This window comes from Centropristis striata, chromosome 16 (assembly GCF_030273125.1).
Source record: "Centropristis striata isolate RG_2023a ecotype Rhode Island chromosome 16, C.striata_1.0, whole genome shotgun sequence".
Taxonomy (NCBI): domain Eukaryota; kingdom Metazoa; phylum Chordata; class Actinopteri; order Perciformes; family Serranidae; genus Centropristis; species Centropristis striata.
The window spans coordinates 23,683,267-23,703,097 of record NC_081532.1 but is presented as its reverse complement, the minus strand read 5'-3'; the positions used below and the strand labels follow the sequence as shown (position 1 = coordinate 23,703,097).

Below are 19,831 nucleotides of genomic sequence, written 5' to 3'. Positions count from 1 at the left end.
TAGGATTACCAAAATTATTTATTTGCTAAATGCCAGAATAATGAGAGAAGGATTATTTTAGACATTTTTTTATTACTTTCTTCAAAGTCAGAAGTTTACATACACTAACATTATTATGCCTTGAAACTATTTGGGAAAGCCCAGATGATGCTGTCATGTCTTTGTAAGTTTCTGATAGGTTCATTGACAACATTTGAGTTAATTGGAGACACACCTGTGGATGTATTTTAAGGCACACCTGAAACACACTGCTTCTTTGTGTAACATCATGGGAAAGTCAAAAGAAATCAGCCAAGATATCAGGAAGAGAATTGTGGACTTGCACAAGTCTGGTTCATGCTTGGGTGCAATTTCCAGATGCCTGAAGGTGCCACATTCATCTGTTCAAATAATCACACCCAAGTATGAACACCATGGGAATGTCCAGCCATCATACCGCTCAGGAAGGAGACAGACTCTGTGTCCCAGAGATGAACGTGCTTTGGTCCAAAATGTGCATATCAACCCAAGAACAAAAGCAAAAGACCTTGTGAAGACGCTGGCTGAAGCTGGTAAGAGTGTGTCATTATCCACAGTGAAACGAGTCCTGAGACATGGACTGAAAGGCCACTCTGCCAGGAAGAAGCCATTACTCCAGAAGAAACATAAAACAGCCAGATAACAGTTTTGTCAGACCACAGGACATTTCTCCAAAAAATAAGATCTTTGTCCCTGTGTGCATTTGCAAACTGTAATCTGGCTGTACAATAAAATAGAACTAGAAAATTTCCTCTGGGGAAATTTTGAAAGGGCCACGGGGGCTACTGCCGGTGTGTGTACACTATGATGAGATTCTTCAGAGATTTCAAACTATGCCCTTTAACTTCAAAATGTGTGTGTGTGTGTGTGTGTGTGTGTCATTAAAATCACATAAAGTTACTGTGTGTGTGCGTGCGTGCGTGTGTGTGTGCGTGCGTGTGTGTGCGTGTGTTTGAAGCATGTGTATGCATGTGTATGCATGTGTATGCATGTGTGAGGAGTGTGCGTGCTTACGCGCGTGTGTGTGTGTATCTTTAACTGTAATCACATCAAAGATCAAAGGCAATCAGATCAAAGCAATCAACAGAATTAACTGGCACCTGCTAATGTCCCGGAACATTGAGAGGTAGAATTTCTGTCCTCGAACAGAAAGCATTTTTGGCAAAAGCATAATACCTATCATTGATCCGACTTCACTTTGAGCGTCCAGAGTTCTTCCTGAACGTCTACATTTTTTTAAAGAAAAATTAAAAAATAGTTGTGTTAGAGTGCTTAAAAAAACTGTTCCATCTTCCTTTTTTCCGAAATCTTCCTGCATTTTTAATATGGGACCCAATGAGGCTGTTGGTGGTGTTGGTGGCGCATCTGTGCATCGTACGCCCAAACTATAACTCTGACAGCTTTACCAGAGGATTGTGAGTGAGAAGACAAATTTTCCTACATTTCTATGTATAAATTATTTCTGTAGAGTGGAATTTGCGGCCTGGAGCGCAGTTTTCAAATTTATTTTTTGACAATTTTTTCTCTCCCTCTACACTCTGGCGATGATGTCACACACTGTGACACGAACATTCCGTGCAATACACACCCATTATAATCTCAGAATTTCTCCAAAAATGATCATGGTCATTGAACAGGGATTGATAAAAAACTATATGACCTATCGAAACATGGATTAATACACCGATACACAATACTTGTGTCTACTGTTTAAAGTTTAAATGGAGTCTCTAGGTGAAATTATGCCGGAGAAGTAGACGTTTAAAAATCTCCAATTATTGTTCTTTTTCGCTAATTTTTTGTCGGCCGTCTCATTCATTTCAATGCAAAATTTTGGGCAGTTTTTCGCGACTTACGTCGTGAAAAATGTATATTCTGTAGAGAAAAGTAATAGCACACCGATCCCGATCAAACCGCACGTTTTGATATATAATTTGTCCTGCAACTCTTCAAGTTGTAGGAATAAAGTTAAATAAAGTTAAAAACTAGTCTGAATGTGCAAAATTCCAGTTCAAGAGACAATAAAAAATACAATATAAAACATAAAATATAAATACAAGGAAATATTAAAAATACAAGGAAATATATACTATAATAACAGTGCAGAATTAGAGCAAGTGTAGGAAGTGTATAAAATAAAGACAAAACGTGTTACACAAACAATATGACTATTATGATTACAATGAATGAGGTCTCACCTGTCCTCAGGGGGGACCAGGTGTCTCCTGGGGGCGGGGCTACCAGGTCCTCTGGATGCTCTTCCTCCATCCAGGACGTCTCCACAGCTCTCAGCCCGAGGAGACGGGCCCCGGATGGGGGTCACATTGTCCATCTGCCACGCACCTCCTGAAGGCCTGGAGGACAGAGCGGAGACAGGAGAGACAGATCTCCTGTGGAAGACAGGTGAGACAGACCTCCTGTGGGACAAGGGGGAGGGGGAGGACAGAGGGGCTGAAGACAGACAGAGAGACAGCAGTCAGTGGCACAGTATAAGTGGACAGATGGACGGATGAACAGACGTTACCTTGAGGCCAGTTGGTGGCGTCCAGGCTTGGGCTGATCTCAGATCTGTAAATGAAAGGAAACAAGGAAATAAACACGTGGAGCTAAATAACATATTTTATGTATTAAATATGCATTATATTATGGATATATATTGTTTTATATATATTTTTAGATATGATTTATTTTTCATATTTAATATATATTTTATCTTTCTTGCTTTTCTTTTCCTGTCTTATTTTGGTGGATTTGTATAGTTTTGGTGGATTTGCCTTATTTCGTTAGTGTTGTCTTATTTCGGTGATGTTGTCTTATTTTGATAGTCTTGCCTTATTTTGGCAGTTCTGTCTTATTTTGGTGGATTTGTCTTATTTTGGTGGTCTTGTCTAATTTTGGTGGTTTTGTCATATTTTGGAGGTCCTGTTTTGGTAGTCTCATCTTATTTTGGTAGTACAGTCTTAGTTTTGGTGGATTTGTCTTATTTTGATGAATTTGTCTTATTTTGGTAGTCTTGTCTCATTTTTGTGGATTTGTATTATTTTGGTGGTCTTGACTTATTTTGGTAGTTTTTTCTTATTTTGGTGGTCTTGTCTTTTTTATATATACATTTTACATTTTTAATCTATTTTATGTGTTTTATATTTTGGATATTTTGCAGTGGATAACGAGGAAACTGTTCAGATCATTAACAGAATATTCTACCTGTCAGGGCTGCTGGGTTGCTGGGTTGGGTTGCTAAATTGCTGGGTTGAGATGCTGAGTTGCTGGGCTGAGTTGCTGAGTTGCTTGGTTGAATTGCTGAGTTGCCGGTTTGAGTTGCTGAGTTGCCGGGCTGCAGGTGAGGGCAGACGTTGCCGTAGCTCAGCATTCACTCTGGGATTAGCTGAAGAATAAAACAAACTGTTGACATCACACCTCCATCATTAGTGAATCATTCCATCAGTTATCTGTCGTCATGTTGAGCTTGAAATACTTTCAGCTCATCAGCAGAACAAACACAACTCTAAGGCCTCTCTAAGGCCTCTTTAAGGCCTCGTTAAGGACTCGTTAACAAGGCCTCGTTTAGGACGGCTCATTAAGAAGCGTCCAATCAGAGCTCAGCTCCTCAGGAGTAATTAAAGAAGATTACGTTTAAACGCTTGTTTGGTCCAAAGTAAACAAGAAAACACACAGAGATCAGTGAGACTCAGACAGGTGAGTACAAAGGTGTCACAGCCAATCAGATCGCTGCTGAGCTCATCAGCCAATCAGCTTTGACCTTCCAGAGTGTGTAAAGAACAGAGCAACGATTCGTTCAGAGAAAACATCAGGTCAGACTCCAGAAACCAGATTATAAACTGATGGACCTCAGTATCAGGTTCTGGTTCTGATCAGGTTCAGAGTTGGTAGAGGTCAAAGGTTAGAGACTGTAACAACCTCTGAGTCACACAAACATGTGTGTGCGGCCTAACACACAGTCTGCTCCTGGTCCTGGTCCAGGTCCTGATCCAGGTCCTGATCCTGGTCCAGGTCCTGGTCCTGGTTCTGCTGTTTTACACTTATTGAGTGATTTCCTGTCTGAGCGTGTTCACTTTGAAACTTTCTCGCTGTGGCGTCCTCTGATCTCCTTGTGGACTCAGAGCTAATTGAGCCGGTGGCGCTCCTTATTATTCATGTACAATTACAGATGTGATAATGTGCTTAAATCCTTCTAAATGACCGTTCATGCCTCGCACTCGCTTTGAAGTCTTGTCAAAGATGGAAAAATCTGCAGAAAAAAGGGAAAATACAAAGGCCAATCAGAGGAGCAATCTGTGTGAACCAATGAGGAGAGGAGGGGGGGGGGGGCGGCCTCCCCTGCCCCCCTTCTTCTTCATGTAATATAAACTAAAGTCCATTAATTTTTTAAGCTGTATTTAATACATTTTGTGGAGAAAGTTTGGTGCAGTGAGTGTCGGGTGTTCCAGCTGACTGCATGAATATTAATGACGGTGTTACGCTGATTAAAGAGGCTTCAGCTCAAATCCAACACAATCCGCCTGTGATCCGCCCGCCGCCATGCCGCCACCGCCACGCCGCACATGAATTTAGATACCGACATTAAGCCGAGGGGAGACACACACACACACACACACACACACACACACACACACACACACACACACACAGTAAATAATGATGAACAACAAACATCAGAGTCATTCTGACCTCAAAGTTTGTTTTGATTCCAACTATAACAAACAGTCCATTAATCAATTAATCAATCATCAGCAACTGTGTTTATTATTGATTCATAGATGAAGTCTTCTTATAAATGTATATACATACACACACATTATATAAATGTATACAGTGTAGTGCTGTATATACATATATATGTAAAACCCTGCGATAAACAATAAACATCAAACTTCGTGGTTTTGTTAACAGAAACTGAAGTGGCATAAATATAATATAAATATATAATATACATATATAACATTAATATATAATATACATATAGAATATAAATGTCTGTGCAAGTGTGTGGTGCAGTTTCTACATCTCTTCTATTTAATGCTTTATTATTATTATTTTATTTATCATCTTTACCAGATGTATCCCTGAGTTCTCTTTTACCACTTTAATTAATACTCCAAGCTGAATTATTATTATTATTATATTTTAAATTTGTTTTATATTCTTACATATGTATTTTATTAAACACAGCATGCATTATGTAAATATTCAGTTTATAAGTGATGAGAAGGGGAAACATGAAGCTGTTGAACATGTAACTCAGCTGTCAGAGGATCTTTGCTCTGTTTGGTCGCTTCATGTTTATATTTTTATTGCTCATTTGTTTGTAAATTATATTTTATTTCATCCAGCAGTTGTGAAAGATTCTCTGAACATAGATAAAGACGTGTCTCTTCCTGTGCTCAGCTCTGCAGCGCACCCCCGTGGTTGCCGCCACGACTGTCAATCACACCATAATAACCTGCCCATCGCCATGGTTACCACGGCCTCAACACACAGTTAAATTAAAGGAGATTTTTTTTATCAACGCTCACAAAACAGGAAACACTTTTTACTTTTATTTCTCTTCTCAGAGAAATAGATCGACACAAACACACACAAACTCTCTCTCACTCACACTCACACACACACACACACACACACACACACACACACACACACACACACAACCACACAGACAGACTGGTCAGTAGATTAATATAATGACAGAAGAAGAAGACAAAGGCAGAGCGAGGCTGAGAGTGAATGAGGAGAGAGAGGGAGGAGACGGTCGTGTGAACTGTGTTTAATCTGCTGAGTGGGTGGTCCACACACACACACACACACACACACACACACACACACACACACACACACACACACACACACACGGTGTATTGTTAGATGAGGGTGGGCTGCAGACTCTGGTTTGTTTGATCAGACTGAAGTAGCTGCTATTCAAGTCTCTGTGTAGGAATGTGTATGTGTGTGTGTGTGTGTGTGTGTGCAGCAGCTGCTGATTGATTGAATCATTGAACATGGCGCTCTGATCTGTGACTTTTTATCAATAGTTTATTCACATGACATGATTCTTTAGTCTTTTTTTTGTTGGTCTTGTCTTATTTTGGTAGTCCTGTCTTATTTTGGTGGATTTGGTAGTCATGTCTCATTTTAGTGGATTTGTCTTATTTCGGTGGTCTTGTCTTATTTTGGTGGATTTGTCTTATCTTGGTGGATTTGTCTTATTTTGGTAGTTTTGTCTTATCTTGGTGGATTTGTCTTATTTTAGTGGATTTATCTTATTTTAGTAGTCCTGTCTTATGTTTGGTGGATTTGTCTTATTTTGATGGATTTGTCTTATTTTAATAGTTATGTCTTGTTTTGGTAGTCCCGTCTTATTTTGGTGGTCTTGTCATATTTTGGTAGTCCTGTCTTATTTTGGTAGTCCTGTCTTTTTTTGGTATTTTGTTGGTCTTGTCTTATTTTGGTGTTCTTGTGTTATTTTGGTAGATTTGTCTTATTTTGGTGGATTTGTCTTCTTTTGATGGATTTGTCTTATTTTGGTAGTTTTGTCTTATTTTAGTGCATTTGTCTTGTTTTGGTAGTTTTGTCTTATTTTGATGGATTTGTCTTATTTTGGTAGTTTTGTCTTATTTTGGTGGATTTATCTTATTTTAGTAGTTTTGTCTTGTTTTTGTTGTCTTGTCTTATTTTGGTAGTTCTATCTTATTTTGGTAGTCCTGTGTTATTTTGGTGGATTTGTCTAATTTTGGTCTTAATTTTGTCACAGATCAATAACTGACGACATGTGATGGGCTCTAAGTTGTTTGTCAGTGATGAAGTTCTGATGATGTTATCTGTTATATGGTATTCATCCATTACTCCCTCATCAATATAAACATAGAGACCAAAATTTTGCATTGAAATGAATGGGATGGCCGGAAAAAAATGAGCGAAAAAGAACAATAATTGGAGATTTTTAAACGTCTACTTTTCCGGCATATTTTCCCCTAGAGACTCCATTTAAACTTTAAACAGTAGACACAAGTCTTGTGTATCAGTGTATTAATCCATGTTTCGATAGGTCATATAGTTTTTTATCAATCCCTGTTCAATGACCATGATCATTTTTGGAGAAATTCTGAGATTATAATGGGTGTGTATTGCACGGAATGTTCGTGTCACAGTGTGTGACATCATCGCCAGAGTGTAGAGGGAGAGAAAAAATTGTCAAAAAATAAATTTGAAAACTGCGCTCCAGGCCACAAGTTCCACACAAAATTTGTCTTCTCCCTCACAATCCTCTAGTAAAGTTGTCAGAGTTATAGTTTGGGCGTAGGACGCACAGATGCGCCACCAACACACACCAACAGCCTCATTGGCTCCAATATTAAAAACGCAGGAAGATTTCTGAAAAAGGGAGATGTATCAGTTTTTTTTAGATCGCTCTAACAAAGCTATTTTTTCATTTTTCTTAAAAAAAACCATATGTAGACATTTAGGAAGAACTCAGGACGCTCAAAGTGAAGTCGGATCAATGATAGGTATTACGGTTTTGCCAAAAATGCTGATTGCCTTTGATCTTTGCTGCGATTACAGTTACACACACACACACACACACACACTTTTTGCGATTTTCGCTACACACACACACTTTGAGGTTAAACGGCATACGTTGCTGTATGAATAAATACTTGTATTAATTGTTTGAAATCTCTGAAGAATGTCATCATAGTGTACACACACCGGCAGTAGCCCCCGTGGCCCTTTCAGAATTTCCCCAGAGGAAATTTTATAGTTATTATTATGATTAGTGTTCCAGCTGCTATCTCTGCTGGTGTCCTACATTGTGAAGGAGTACAGCTCCACCTGGTGGACTGTCTGACTCATTACAGCTGACCCACCATACAGCCCGTTTACCTCGGTACATGTCCACCAGAGAGTCCCTGAGGTCCAGGCTGGCTGTCCATGGGGGACTGGTGTCCTCTGAACTGGTATCTCTGGAGACAAACACAGACAGCAAAGAACCTGGATCAGACAGAGGCTGGATCAGTTACAGAGGCTGCAGAGCGCCTCACAGACGAGATATCCAACATCAGCTACCAGAGACCAGCTTACAGCCAGTCCAGCTCCACAGACCAGTTTACAGCCAGTCCAGCTCCACAGAGACAGGTATACAGAGGCCAGTTTACAGCCAGTCCAGTTCCACAGAGACCAGTATACAGAGACCAGTATACAGAGACCAGTTCACAGAGACCAGTGTACAGAGACCAGTTCAGAGAGCTCAGTATACAGGTGGTCCTTCAGTCAACTGAGCTGATGTCAGTCTATGATCACATGACCTGCATGTCACATGGCTGCAGCTTATTGGCTGTTTAATCTGTTCCAGCATTCCTTATTAAATGTTCACATGTTGAGGTTGGTGGTTTTGTTCTCTTCATCCTGTTTGACTCCTCCTCTTCCTGTCTACAGAAACACGTCTTATTTTGGTGGATTTGTCTTATTTTGGTGGTCTTCTCGTATTATGGTAGTCCTGTCTTATTTTGGTGGATTTGTCTTATTTTGGTAGTCCTGTCTTATTTTGGTGGATTTGTCTTATTTTGGTGGATTTGTCTTAGTTTGGTGGAATTGTCTTATTTTGATAGTATTGTCCATTACAACTCTTTGCAGTAACACTTCCTGTCTGTAGGCGACGCTCAAACATGTAATGTTGAACTTACAACCAGATTCCAGAAAAGTTGGGATGCTGTCTAAAGGTCAATAAACAGAGTCTCTACAGAAACATGTCACTGGATGGACATTCTGAAACCAAAGAAAGTCTGATTTAGTGAAGAACTGTAACTGGTTCCAGATGAACCATAGAGTCCAACCGTTCTGAATCTATCTGAGCAAATAGAAACACACTAAACATTAGTATTACTTGCTGATCTGCTGCTGCAGAGCCTCCTGAACGTCTTCAGCCCTGCTGGACGCCATCACACCAACAGCTGAGTGTCTCCATGACGACAGCTCTGACAGCAGAAGGAGCAATCTGATTGGCCGACAGACCAGGCAGGTGAAATATTGATGAGTCAGGTGTCAGGTGTTCAGGGTTGTGATTGGCTGACACCTGCTAAATAATGAAGCTCATTGGCTCCTGTGGCAGTGACATCATACTGATCGAATAAAGCCAGGAGACACAGTTATTGATCAGCTCACTTTATTTCATTATCAACCATTTCCAATCACAAACTGTCCTCACGGCGTCTTGGTCTCGGCGTCCTGCAGCAGATTGTCCAGCAGGACAACGTCCACGCGGTGCTTCATCACAAACTGTCCATCCAGGTGGAAGACAGGTATGTCCCACCTGTACCTGTCCCACCACACACTGTTCTCTGGGAGACTGATGTCTACCTGCTGCAGGATAAACTGGGGACAGAGAGACAGACAGGTCAGAGAGAGACGGGTCAGAGACAGACAGACAGGTCAGAGAGAGACAGGTCAGAGAGAGACAGGTCAGAGAGAAAGTTGAAGAATAATATTTTTGGATGTGATTTAATGTGGACATGTGAGGATATAGATTAATATAAATGTGTTAAAGCCATATAATGTATAATATATATAACTAGAAAATTTCCTCTGGGGAAATTTTGAAAGGGCCACGGGGGCTACTGCCGGTGTGTGTACACTATGATGAGACTCTTCAGAGATTTCAAACTATGCCCTTTAACCTCAAAATGTGTGTGTGTGTGTGTGTGTTTGTTGTGTGTGTGTGTAGCGAAAATCGCATAAAGTTACCTGTGTGTGTGTGTGTGTGTGTGTGTTTGTCTGTGTAATTAAAATCACATGAAGTTACCTGTGTGTGTGTGTGTGTGCGTGCGTGTTTGAAGCATGTGTATGCATGTGTGAGGAGTGTGAGCGCTTACGCGCATGTGTGTGTGGGTATCTGTAACTGTAATCACATCAAAGATCAAAGGCAATCAGATCAAAGCAATCAACAGAATTAACTGACACCTGTGACAGCAGCCGGTGGACAGAGGTCCAGAGTTGGACTGGAATTTCTGGACTCGAACAGAAAGCATTTTTGGCAAAACCATAATACCTATCATTGATCCGACTTCACTTTGAGCGTCCTGAGTTCTTCCTGAACGTCTACATATGTTTTTTGTGAAGAAAAATAAAAAAATAGCTTTGTTAGAGCGATCTAAAAAAAATGTTAAATCTCAGACAGCTCAGAAATCTTCCTGCGTTTTTAATATGGAAGCCAATGAGGCTGTTGGTGCGTGTTGGTGGCGCATTAGTGCGTCCTACGCCCAAACTATAACTCTGACAGCTTTACCAGAGGATTGTGAGTGAGAAGACACATTTTCTTACGTTTCTATGTATAAATTATTTCTGTAGAGTGGAATTTGCGGCCTGGAGCGCAGTTTTCAAATGTATTTCTTGACAATTTTATCTCTCACTCTACACTCGATGACATCACACACTCTTGACACGAACATTCCATGCAATACACACCCATTATAATCTCAGAATTTCTCCAAAAATGATCATGGTCATTGAACAGGGATTGATAAAAAAAACGATATGACCTATCAAACGTGGATTAATACACCAATTCACAAGACTTGTGTCTACTGTTTAAAGTATAAATGGAGTCTCTAGGTGAAATTATGCCGGAGAAGTAGACGTTTAAAAATCTCCAATTATTGTTCTTTTTCGCACATTTTTTTCCGGCCGTCCCATTTACTTCAATGTAAAATTTTGGGCAGTTTTTCGCGACTTACATCATGAAAAATTTGTATTCCGTAGAGAAAAGTAATAGCATACCAATCACACAAGTAATAGCACACCAAGCACGTTTTGATATAGAATTTTTATAGTATGTATTTGGAATAGTAGCGGGACGAAATTGTGTCTGGAAGAGGAAGAAGAAGAAATCCACAGTATAACAATAGTGCTCGATGCGATTGCCCCGTGGCCCTAATGTTATATAAAAAATAAAAAAAATAAATGTTTCAGAGATATTTCATGTCTCTGATGACTCACTCTGTGTCTGAAGGCTTCCAGCTCTTCTTTAGCGTCGTCACACAGAGGACACGGGTCCTGCAGGGACACACAGTCACACTGAGGACAGCTGAGACACAACAACGATAATAATAATTATAATAACAATGATAATAATAATAAGCTTCTGTATCAAACTGTAGAAAATAAAGTGAAATCAGTGGAAACGTTGATGAACTGATGAGTTCATTTAACTCTTTACGTCATTCAGCAGGAGACAGAGACAGGACAGAAGACAGGGGACAGAGAGAGAGGACAGACTGACCATCACAAAACTTCAAAATAAAAGCATTTAGCCCAAATGATGCTTTTAAAGACCAGGTTTCATGCTGTCTCAGTAAATAGGACTCCAGAAAAGTTGCGACGAAACGTCTAATAATGCCGTTATAGTAATACCTGTTCACCTGTGTGTGTGATGTTCCTCAAGTGTTGATCCTGTCAGAACTTTTATGAACGTGTTGCTGCATCAAATTCAGAAGGAGCTTATATTAACAATAAAAACAATGTCTGAACACTAAATATAAAGTTGGGTCTGACTCTTAGGTTCCAACTAAAATATCACTAACATTTTATTTCTGAGCTTTCCAGATATAGTCTTATTTTGACGGATTTGTCTTTTTTAGTGGATTTGTCTTATTTTGGTGGATTTGTCTAATTTTGTTGGTCATGCCTTATTTGTCTTATAAGTTTGAACACTAAATATGAAGTTGGCTGTGAATTTAAGGTTCCAACTAAAAAATAACAATAAAATATAAATCTGACTCTCACTTTTTATTTCTGAGCTTTCAGATATTAAAATGATAAACAATCTGTTGTTATTGAACAGAGAGAATAAAAACATTAAGTGCCTCATGTGTTAAAGAGCCTCTGATCATCTTTCAGTTCTGAACACAGATCTGTTCTGTGAGCTCAATTTACTTTCAAAACAAAACAGAAAGCCTGTCAAAATAAAAGCATATATTAAAGACGGCGATATGCAGATTAATCATCGATGGATATCTCTGTATCGATACAGACAGAAACCTTTGTCAGAGAGAATCAGCAAATAATTACGTTCTGTTTGATTCATGTATCATGATTGAGTTGTTTAACGCAGCGTCCCAACTTTTCTGGCGTGTCCCTGTGGTGAGTCGTCAGGTGAGACGTCTGCAGGTGAGTTACCTTAGTGAACAGAGTCAGAGTGGGTAAAGAAGAGAGCAGTCTGGAAACACAAGGCTGCAGAGCGCCACATCGTCTCAGGAGAAACATTTAATCTGAGAACACAAACAAACAAACGTCACTGACCTCATCGCTGCTGCCAGCCAACCAATCACAGAGCAGGAGGCACCGTGACGACTGAACAATGCGCGGTGAAATCTGCGTCATTTCAAACGTCACGTGTTGCTGCGTCACTACGGGCTAACAGCTCCTCTGATGCACCAGACTCCAGTCAGAAAAGCATCGTTTTAACAGCAGCGTTTAGCATCAATCCAGACTGTTTCTGCATCAGCACCATGTTGGAGTAGGGCTGGGCGATATGGACCAAAAGTCATATCCCGACATATTTAGGCTGAATATTGATATATGATATGTATCCTGATATTTTTATCGCAAAGTGAGAGCAAAAGTTCAGTCAACGTCAAATATGACATGTCACAAGTAGTTTTATTGAAACCATTTAAGTGAACATAAATACTGTATAACAACAGGAGAACCTTTTTTAAAAGCAAAGCTCAATATAGTGCACATATAAACAAATCAAATATCTTAAAGAAAAATAGCCTATGAAATAAAATAGCCAATCTTTTTCTGAAATAAATATATTTATATGAGAAAAGAATAAAGAACATTACAAAAGAACTAAATATGACAAACCCTAGTAAGGGCAGCATTTATACATAAAAGAAATACATTTTTTAAACTATTATGATATATGTGATATGGTCTAATTCCATTATCACATTTAAAAAGATATCTTTTATGTAGATATATCGCCCAGCCCTACGTTGGAGTTATTTCAGCACTTAGATCCATGTATTCCCATTAAATCACTGTATTCTGGCTTGATACTGATTAATGAGTAATAAACCTGTAAAATTTGCCAAATAACATGAAAGCGTTACTGAAATGATCTAACCCTTTCTGTTAAATTGTTGTTACTTTTTGTGTTTCAGCCTCTTAAAAACTCCTTAAACTGATCAACAATCCATAAAAAAAACTCCCTGATAAATGATATGCATTGATTTATAACTGCAGCACCAGACTACATGTAGAAACCAATCTTTTTAACAGCAGTGTTCTTGTTCTTCAGACCTGACAAAGCCTCAATTCAGAATCATGTTGTAGTTATTTCAGCACCTTTAGATCTTTTTATTCACATTAATTCACTTTATTTCAGGTTCATATGGATTAATGCGTAAAAACCCATAAAACTGGCCAAATAACATTAAAGCGTCCTGTAATTTAAACTGAATGATCTTAATTTTTCAGTTAACTTGTTGTGTTATTTGTTTTGTGTTTCAGACTCTTCTTAGAAAACCATCTTTTTTAACAGCAGTGTTCTTGTTCTTCACACCTGACAAAGCATCAATTCAGCATCATGTTGGAGTTATTTCAGCACCTTTAGATCCATTTATTCACTTTAATTCACTGATAAATCTTTTTTATTTATCTCTTTCTGACTGACTGTTTTTCAGGTTGAACGTCCCTCTGGTGACGTCATTCTGCGTATTAATGAGCCGTTTCAAAGATTAATCAGAATACATTTTATTATTATTATTATTATTATTATTATTATTATTATTATTATCACGCCCGCCGATAGGGGGGGGCAAACGGGTCTGCTGTCCCGGGCCCAGGGTAGGGGGTCGGGCAGAACTGGGCCCTCATTAAATTATGGAATGATTAAAAAAATAAAATGAAATAGGCCTATTTGTGGAAAAAAAATGTAATATTTATTTGAGTTAAAAGCTTTTTATTTATTTTCTTCCTAATTGTCCTTGAACTAGTGGTCAAGAACCCCCCCACCCACCAACACAAAAATGGTTTGGCCACTGATCAAACTTTGATGTTGCCGTTTGATTTGAAGTTCGCTCAAAATGTCCGGTAAACACAAGTCCGGTGCTCAGAAACGGAAAGAAAAGAGAAGACGAGAAGAAGAAAATGGAGGCCTTATTTTATGAACAAATATTTTTTTTTTAAAAAGGTGGTGACGGTGAAGCTGGGACTAGTAAAGTGAACGTAGAGCAAGGTAAGAAACAGCGCAGCCAATGTTTACAGCCAGTAACGTAACCTAACAAGCTCGCTCTAATGTTAACGTCCATTAGCTTGTATGAAAGCCTGACACAACACGTTATCTTTGACAGAAACAAAGTTTGGTAGCTCCGTCAGAGAGGATGAGACAGAGAGGGGAGAGATCCAGCAGCTGTCAGGTGACAGAGAGAGTGATGCGGGAGGGGAGGAGGGACAGGCTACTGGTGAGAGAGAGAGAGAGAGAGAGAGAGTCATTTATAGTTTATTTATTTAGTCAGTTATTTTCCTGCTAGTGTCAGAATTCCAATACATATGAAGAGTGTATTTAGCAACAGCGCATGTGTAGTTTGTTAATCTTAACCATTATTGTCTCTTGTCAAAGAGAGATGTGAGGAGAGGAACAGGAGAGGAGAGGAAGAGCAGAGGAGAGGAACAGGAGAGAATGTTTTAATTAATATTTAATCTATTTTAAAGAATAAAATAGATACATAAAGCTCATTGCACAAATAGGCTATCTGCAAAAAAGCTTTTTGTAAATCAGGGATATTATACTTGAAAGATGGGAATTAGCCCCTTATTTCAAAATATACACTCATAATCTGCAGGGTAAATAGCTGCACATTTAGTCATGGTTTATAAAGAAAGAGGAGAGGAGAGGAGAGGAACAACAAGAGAAAAGGAGAGATCTGGGCGCGGGGGGGGGGGCCCATCTAAGATAATCTCGTCCTGGGCCCAGGCAAGACTGTCAGCTGGCCTGATTATTATTATACCTTTTTTGTTAGCACATTAGCATGTTGCTAGCAAACAGTCCGACTCTAAACTCACCGAGTTCCGCTGCTCTGTTCCGGTTCTGACCCGCAAGAAGCTCCGCTCGATTCCTCTGCTTCCGGCGATTTAATAACAGTTAATTAACAGTTTTAATAAAAGTTTTTATAAAGTTTTAAAGAGTCAAACACAAACACTGGAGGTGACTCTTCTTCTACGGTCTGCGATCTGTCTGTTCCATAGGTCTGTCGTCCTCCTCCTCCTCCTCCTCCTCCTCTTCCTTCTTCTTCTTCTTCTTCGGCGGTTATAACCCGCCCGCCCCCTCGCTGCTGGAGGACTCGCTGCTTCTAATATCATAGAAAAAGATAAATAAATTTGCAGCACTGTGTTTTACATGTAAATGAAGGTTTGGAAGCAATCTAATTGTTAGATTGACATGTTAGGTTTGTTACACAGGTTACGTTAATGTCTAGTTATTTATGTTCTCTGTTATTTATTGTTGTTTTATGGCTATGTCAGAGAGCACCATTAGTGAACTGACACTTTGTGACCCCCTGCCTCTTTCGCTTGTGTGTAGAAAGCATAGACTGTGTATCATAGACACACACACGTCTATGCTGTATATAGTGGAAAGACGCTCCGTGGCTGTGTCACAATAAAGTGACATAAGAGTTCTGAGCTCATCACTCTGCGTCTTGCCAGCTAACCTTGCCACAATATATTGAAACTAAATATCATAATAATTTAACTTTCCTGTTGAAAATAAATCTGAAACTGACAATCAACAGCTGTATTCTTATTCTTTAGTGTTTCATGGTGTTGCAGTCCAACTGGTTTCACTGGTTCCTTTTCAGGAAACAAGTCCACCTGCAGGTCCAGACTGCGGTCAAGTTAGCCGTCATTCGCTTCTCCGTAGTCAAGCCAGCCGTCCCTATATAATCTAGTAAAATATTACATAACAAATTAATTAAAATTAAACTGTCTGTTTCCAGTCACTAATTTAGTGACTGGAAATAGACAGTTTAATTTTAATGATTTTAAAAATATATAATGTAATGTTCTACTGTACAGTAAATATTCAAGTGCATTTTATTATGAATTTCCACAGTGAAAAGTTCTGTAATTTTGTGAGAATATACCTTAGGTCCCGTAGAATGAACCTGTAGTGAAATTAGTGACTGGAAACAGACAGTTTAATTTGAATGATTTTTTAAAAATATAATGTAGTATTTTACTGTAGAGTAAATATTTAAGTGCATTTTATTATGAATTTCCACAGTGAAAAGTCCTGTAAATTTGTGAGAATATACCTGAAGTCCTGTAGAATGAACCTGCAGTGGAATTACTGACTGGAAACAGACAGTTTAATTTTAATTATTTTTTTAATACAATGTAATATTTTACTGTACAGTCTATATCTAAAGGCGTTTTACAAAATAAAAAAATCACAGTGAACAGTTCTGTGAATATCATGCAATTAATCGTATTTCCATATTTATCTGATATTTGGGCCTGGTTGTTAACACTTTATTCTGAAAACTGAAAACCGCACGTCGACATAACAAATACATTTTCAGCACGACGCAATTTGATTATTTCACGTGGTGTGTTGATGTAACGTTAATACTTCATCTTCTCTCTGCTGATAAGAGTTTTATACTGAAAAGATGTGATAAAGAATGACAGTAAAGTGTTTATCCTCGATGTCAGCTCGCTTTGAGCAGTTTCAGTGAGTTTACCGTAAATATATAGTCATCTATAGCAGTTCTGTGACCATGGAGAGCGAAGGTTGGTTTCTCACTGGATTTGTCATCCATAAGGGTTAAATAAGAAATTGAGCCGGGGTGCCCCTCTCAAAAATGCGGGGAAAATTTTTGAGAGCCCTTAATCCAAAATGGCTACCATCAGCCAAGCTGGAAATGATCTTTTTTAATGGTTTGGACCACAGTACTGCATAATACATGGTTTCTGAGACTATTTGGGTCAAGAAATTCATAAATGATGTAAATTTATTGATTTGACCAATTTTTGACACAAATTCAAGATGGCCGCCAATTTTTGGCTCTTTAAATGTCCATTTTTCAAAATCGTCATAGAGCCTTAATATTAGGCCCAAATGAAAGCTCTGCTCATACTGAGTTCAGTTATGGATAGTAAAATTACAAGTAGGCTACACAGAAGTCATCAAAGGTCAAAAAGATCAAGGTTTGTGGTTGATGAGAAACTAATTTTTGCTGATGTCCTATGTTTTCCTTTAGTTACCTGATCTGTGTTGATCAATTGGTCCCATAATTTCATTATGAACCAGAAAATAATTTTACACTTCTCAGTAGCATAAAAATATCTCTACAGTTGTCTTATGCAGTGATTCATCAAAAAATATCTCACTCCCAATCAGTCAGCCTCACATCCATGTGATGTGCGAGCACTCTCTCTCTCTAATGTTTAAGTTTCCACATGCTCATGTCACTGGAAAATTCCTTGCTGCATTGAGACACTTTGTTTGAGGTAAGTTCTTTATACTCAACATTATTCACTAGTATAGTCCAAAGAGAATTTCATCATTATGAATTTATGACAGCAAAGAGATAATGTTATGTGGAGAAGTTATCATTGATAATTAGCGTTAGCTAGGTGTATTTTTAGCTAAAGTCAGTCTGGCCTTCATGATCACCTACTAAATTACTATACAGCACACTACCACTGCTATCAACCTGGGTGTAAATGTCCATGGCATGACTAGGAGTAAAGATCTGGTAGACACTCTACACAGCCTTGTGGATATGGGGCTGATTTGGCGGCTTGCCACCCCGACACATGAAGACTGTGAGTCTCGGAAGCGGAATGGTTCCGAGTACCACTGGGGTGACTACTTGGATAAAATCTGTGCTATGATCTTTTCACGCCACAACAATGCATACCTCATCATCCTCATTAATAAGTAAGTAAGTAAGTAAGTACTATTTATTTATAGAGCACTTTTCATAGATACAATCACAAAGTGCTTTACATCAAGGATAAAATGCAGTAAATTATAGAGTTAACAGAAAAAACACACACAATAGCACAACAGGTAACTTCACATATGCCCGGGAAAACATCAACATCAGGGGAAAGCCTGCCTAAAGAGATATGTTTTAAGTTCACTCTTAAAACTGTCAGTTGACTCTATGCTGCGTAAGGTCCGTGGAAGTGCATTCCAGAGGCGAGGGGCACTGGCCTGGAAAGAGCAGTCACCTCGCGTTTTAAAATGGGTCTGGGGGACCATCAAGAGTTTTTGATCTGATGACCTTAATGAACGTGAGGGAGAGTAGGGTCTCAGCAGTTCAGCAATGTACATGGGAGCTTGATCATTTAGGGCTCCAAAAGTAAGTACTAAAATCTTAAAATGAATCCTAAAATTAACTGGTAGCCAGTGTAAAAGGTATAAAATTGGGGTGATATGATGACAAATGACAAATATGACCTTTCCTTCAGCATCAAGGATGATGAGCATGATCGTCGGGCAGCAATACATCCACATGTCGCAAATGTTGCTTGAAGACAGGTTCCCATGTGCCGCTGAGTTCAACTAATTCATGGTATATTCCGGAAACAAGGTCAGACTACAGAAACTTGTGAAGGAGCAGCTGAAAAGACAATTTGGTCAGGTGCAGGGTGACATCATATACTGTGAGGGAGAAACGTCAACCAATTTGAGCACTGGTGTAGCTAATGGGGACTATGTCTTCAAACATCCAGAAGCAGATACAATGATGCTCTCTGCCTATGCAAAGGTGAGAGCCAGTAAGTACACTGGACCTGTTGTACTAGACTGCGAGGACACAGATGTGTATGTCCAAGAAGCTTACGTCTTGCAGCAAGTCAGCGGTGATCTGATGATCTGTGAGATGTGAGCTGCGGGCAGGCCAGAGCTTCCAAATGGCACAAACTAAAAAAGTAAGTGTACAATCCGTCTCCCACCTGATGATGACTCTTTGAATCTTCATGTGGGAAGGACAAACTACCTTACATATTGCCAGCTCCATTACAACCTGCAAGAGCATCCTTCTCCCATTGGTCACGGCTGGGAACTAGTGAACGGAAAGTGTCGACCAGTGCGTCACACCCTCCCACCCTTGCCCCAGCGGCTCATACCTCATGACTGTTCAGATGAGAGTAGCAGTGATGATGAGAGGAGTCAGTGTGGAGATTCAACAGATTCAGATGGAGAGTCTTTTTAAGTTAATGTTCAAAACAATGTTTGTTAATAAAAAAATAACTCCAAACTACAGAATCTTCTCTGTCTCCCTTCTTTCATTGGTTCCACCCCAGACATCTGATGATCTCTATGTAAGTTGTAATTTTACTATCCATAACAGAACTCAGTATGAGCAGAGCATTCATTTGAGCCTAATATTAAGGCTCTATGACGATTTTGAAAAATGGACATTTAAAGAGCCAAAAATTGGCGGCCATCTTGAATTTGGGTCAAAATAGGTCAAATCAATAAATTTACATCATTTATGAATTTCTTGACCCAAATAGTCTCAGAAACCATGTATTACGCAGTACTGTGGTCCAAACCATTAAAAAGATTTCCAGCTTGGCTGACGGTAGCCATTTTGGATTAAGGGCTCTCAAAAATTTTCCTCGCATTTTTGAGAGGAGCACTCCGGCTCAATTTCTTATTTAACCCTTATAGATGACAAATCCAGTGAGAAACCAACCTTCGCTCTCCACGGTCACGGAACTGCTAGAGATGACCCACCTACAGCCCATTTGAACCGCAGTAGGTCCAGTACCTGTCCAG

General features: G+C 39.2%; 2 protein-coding genes across 2 annotated transcripts in view; both read right to left on the bottom strand.

The window, feature by feature from the left end:
- Positions 1 to 8,297, bottom strand: part of mipol1 (mirror-image polydactyly 1) — a 33,893-nt gene extending 25,596 nt beyond the window's left edge. Inside the window, exons 1-5 of the mRNA XM_059353407.1 lie at positions 8,116 to 8,297; positions 7,918 to 7,997; positions 3,223 to 3,403; positions 2,543 to 2,586; positions 2,217 to 2,469 (exon numbers count right to left, since the gene is read on the bottom strand). Coding sequence (XP_059209390.1) covers positions 2,217 to 2,469; positions 2,543 to 2,586; positions 3,223 to 3,403; positions 7,918 to 7,927 — 488 coding nt within the window. The 5' untranslated portion in view covers positions 7,928 to 7,997; positions 8,116 to 8,297. The remainder of the gene's footprint in view (positions 1 to 2,216; positions 2,470 to 2,542; positions 2,587 to 3,222; positions 3,404 to 7,917; positions 7,998 to 8,115) is intronic.
- An 869-nt stretch (positions 8,298 to 9,166) lies between these two features.
- On the bottom strand, positions 9,167 to 15,297 carry c16h5orf63 (chromosome 16 C5orf63 homolog). Its single transcript, XM_059353408.1, has 4 exons — positions 15,100 to 15,297; positions 12,205 to 12,296; positions 11,026 to 11,082; positions 9,167 to 9,405 (listed from the first exon to the last, which is right to left on the bottom strand). The coding sequence occupies exons 2-4, from the start codon at positions 12,289 to 12,291 to the stop codon at positions 9,235 to 9,237; spliced, it is 315 nt and encodes a 104-aa protein (XP_059209391.1). The 5' UTR covers positions 12,292 to 12,296; positions 15,100 to 15,297; the 3' UTR covers positions 9,167 to 9,234.
- Between the last annotated feature and the right edge of the window lie 4,534 nt (positions 15,298 to 19,831).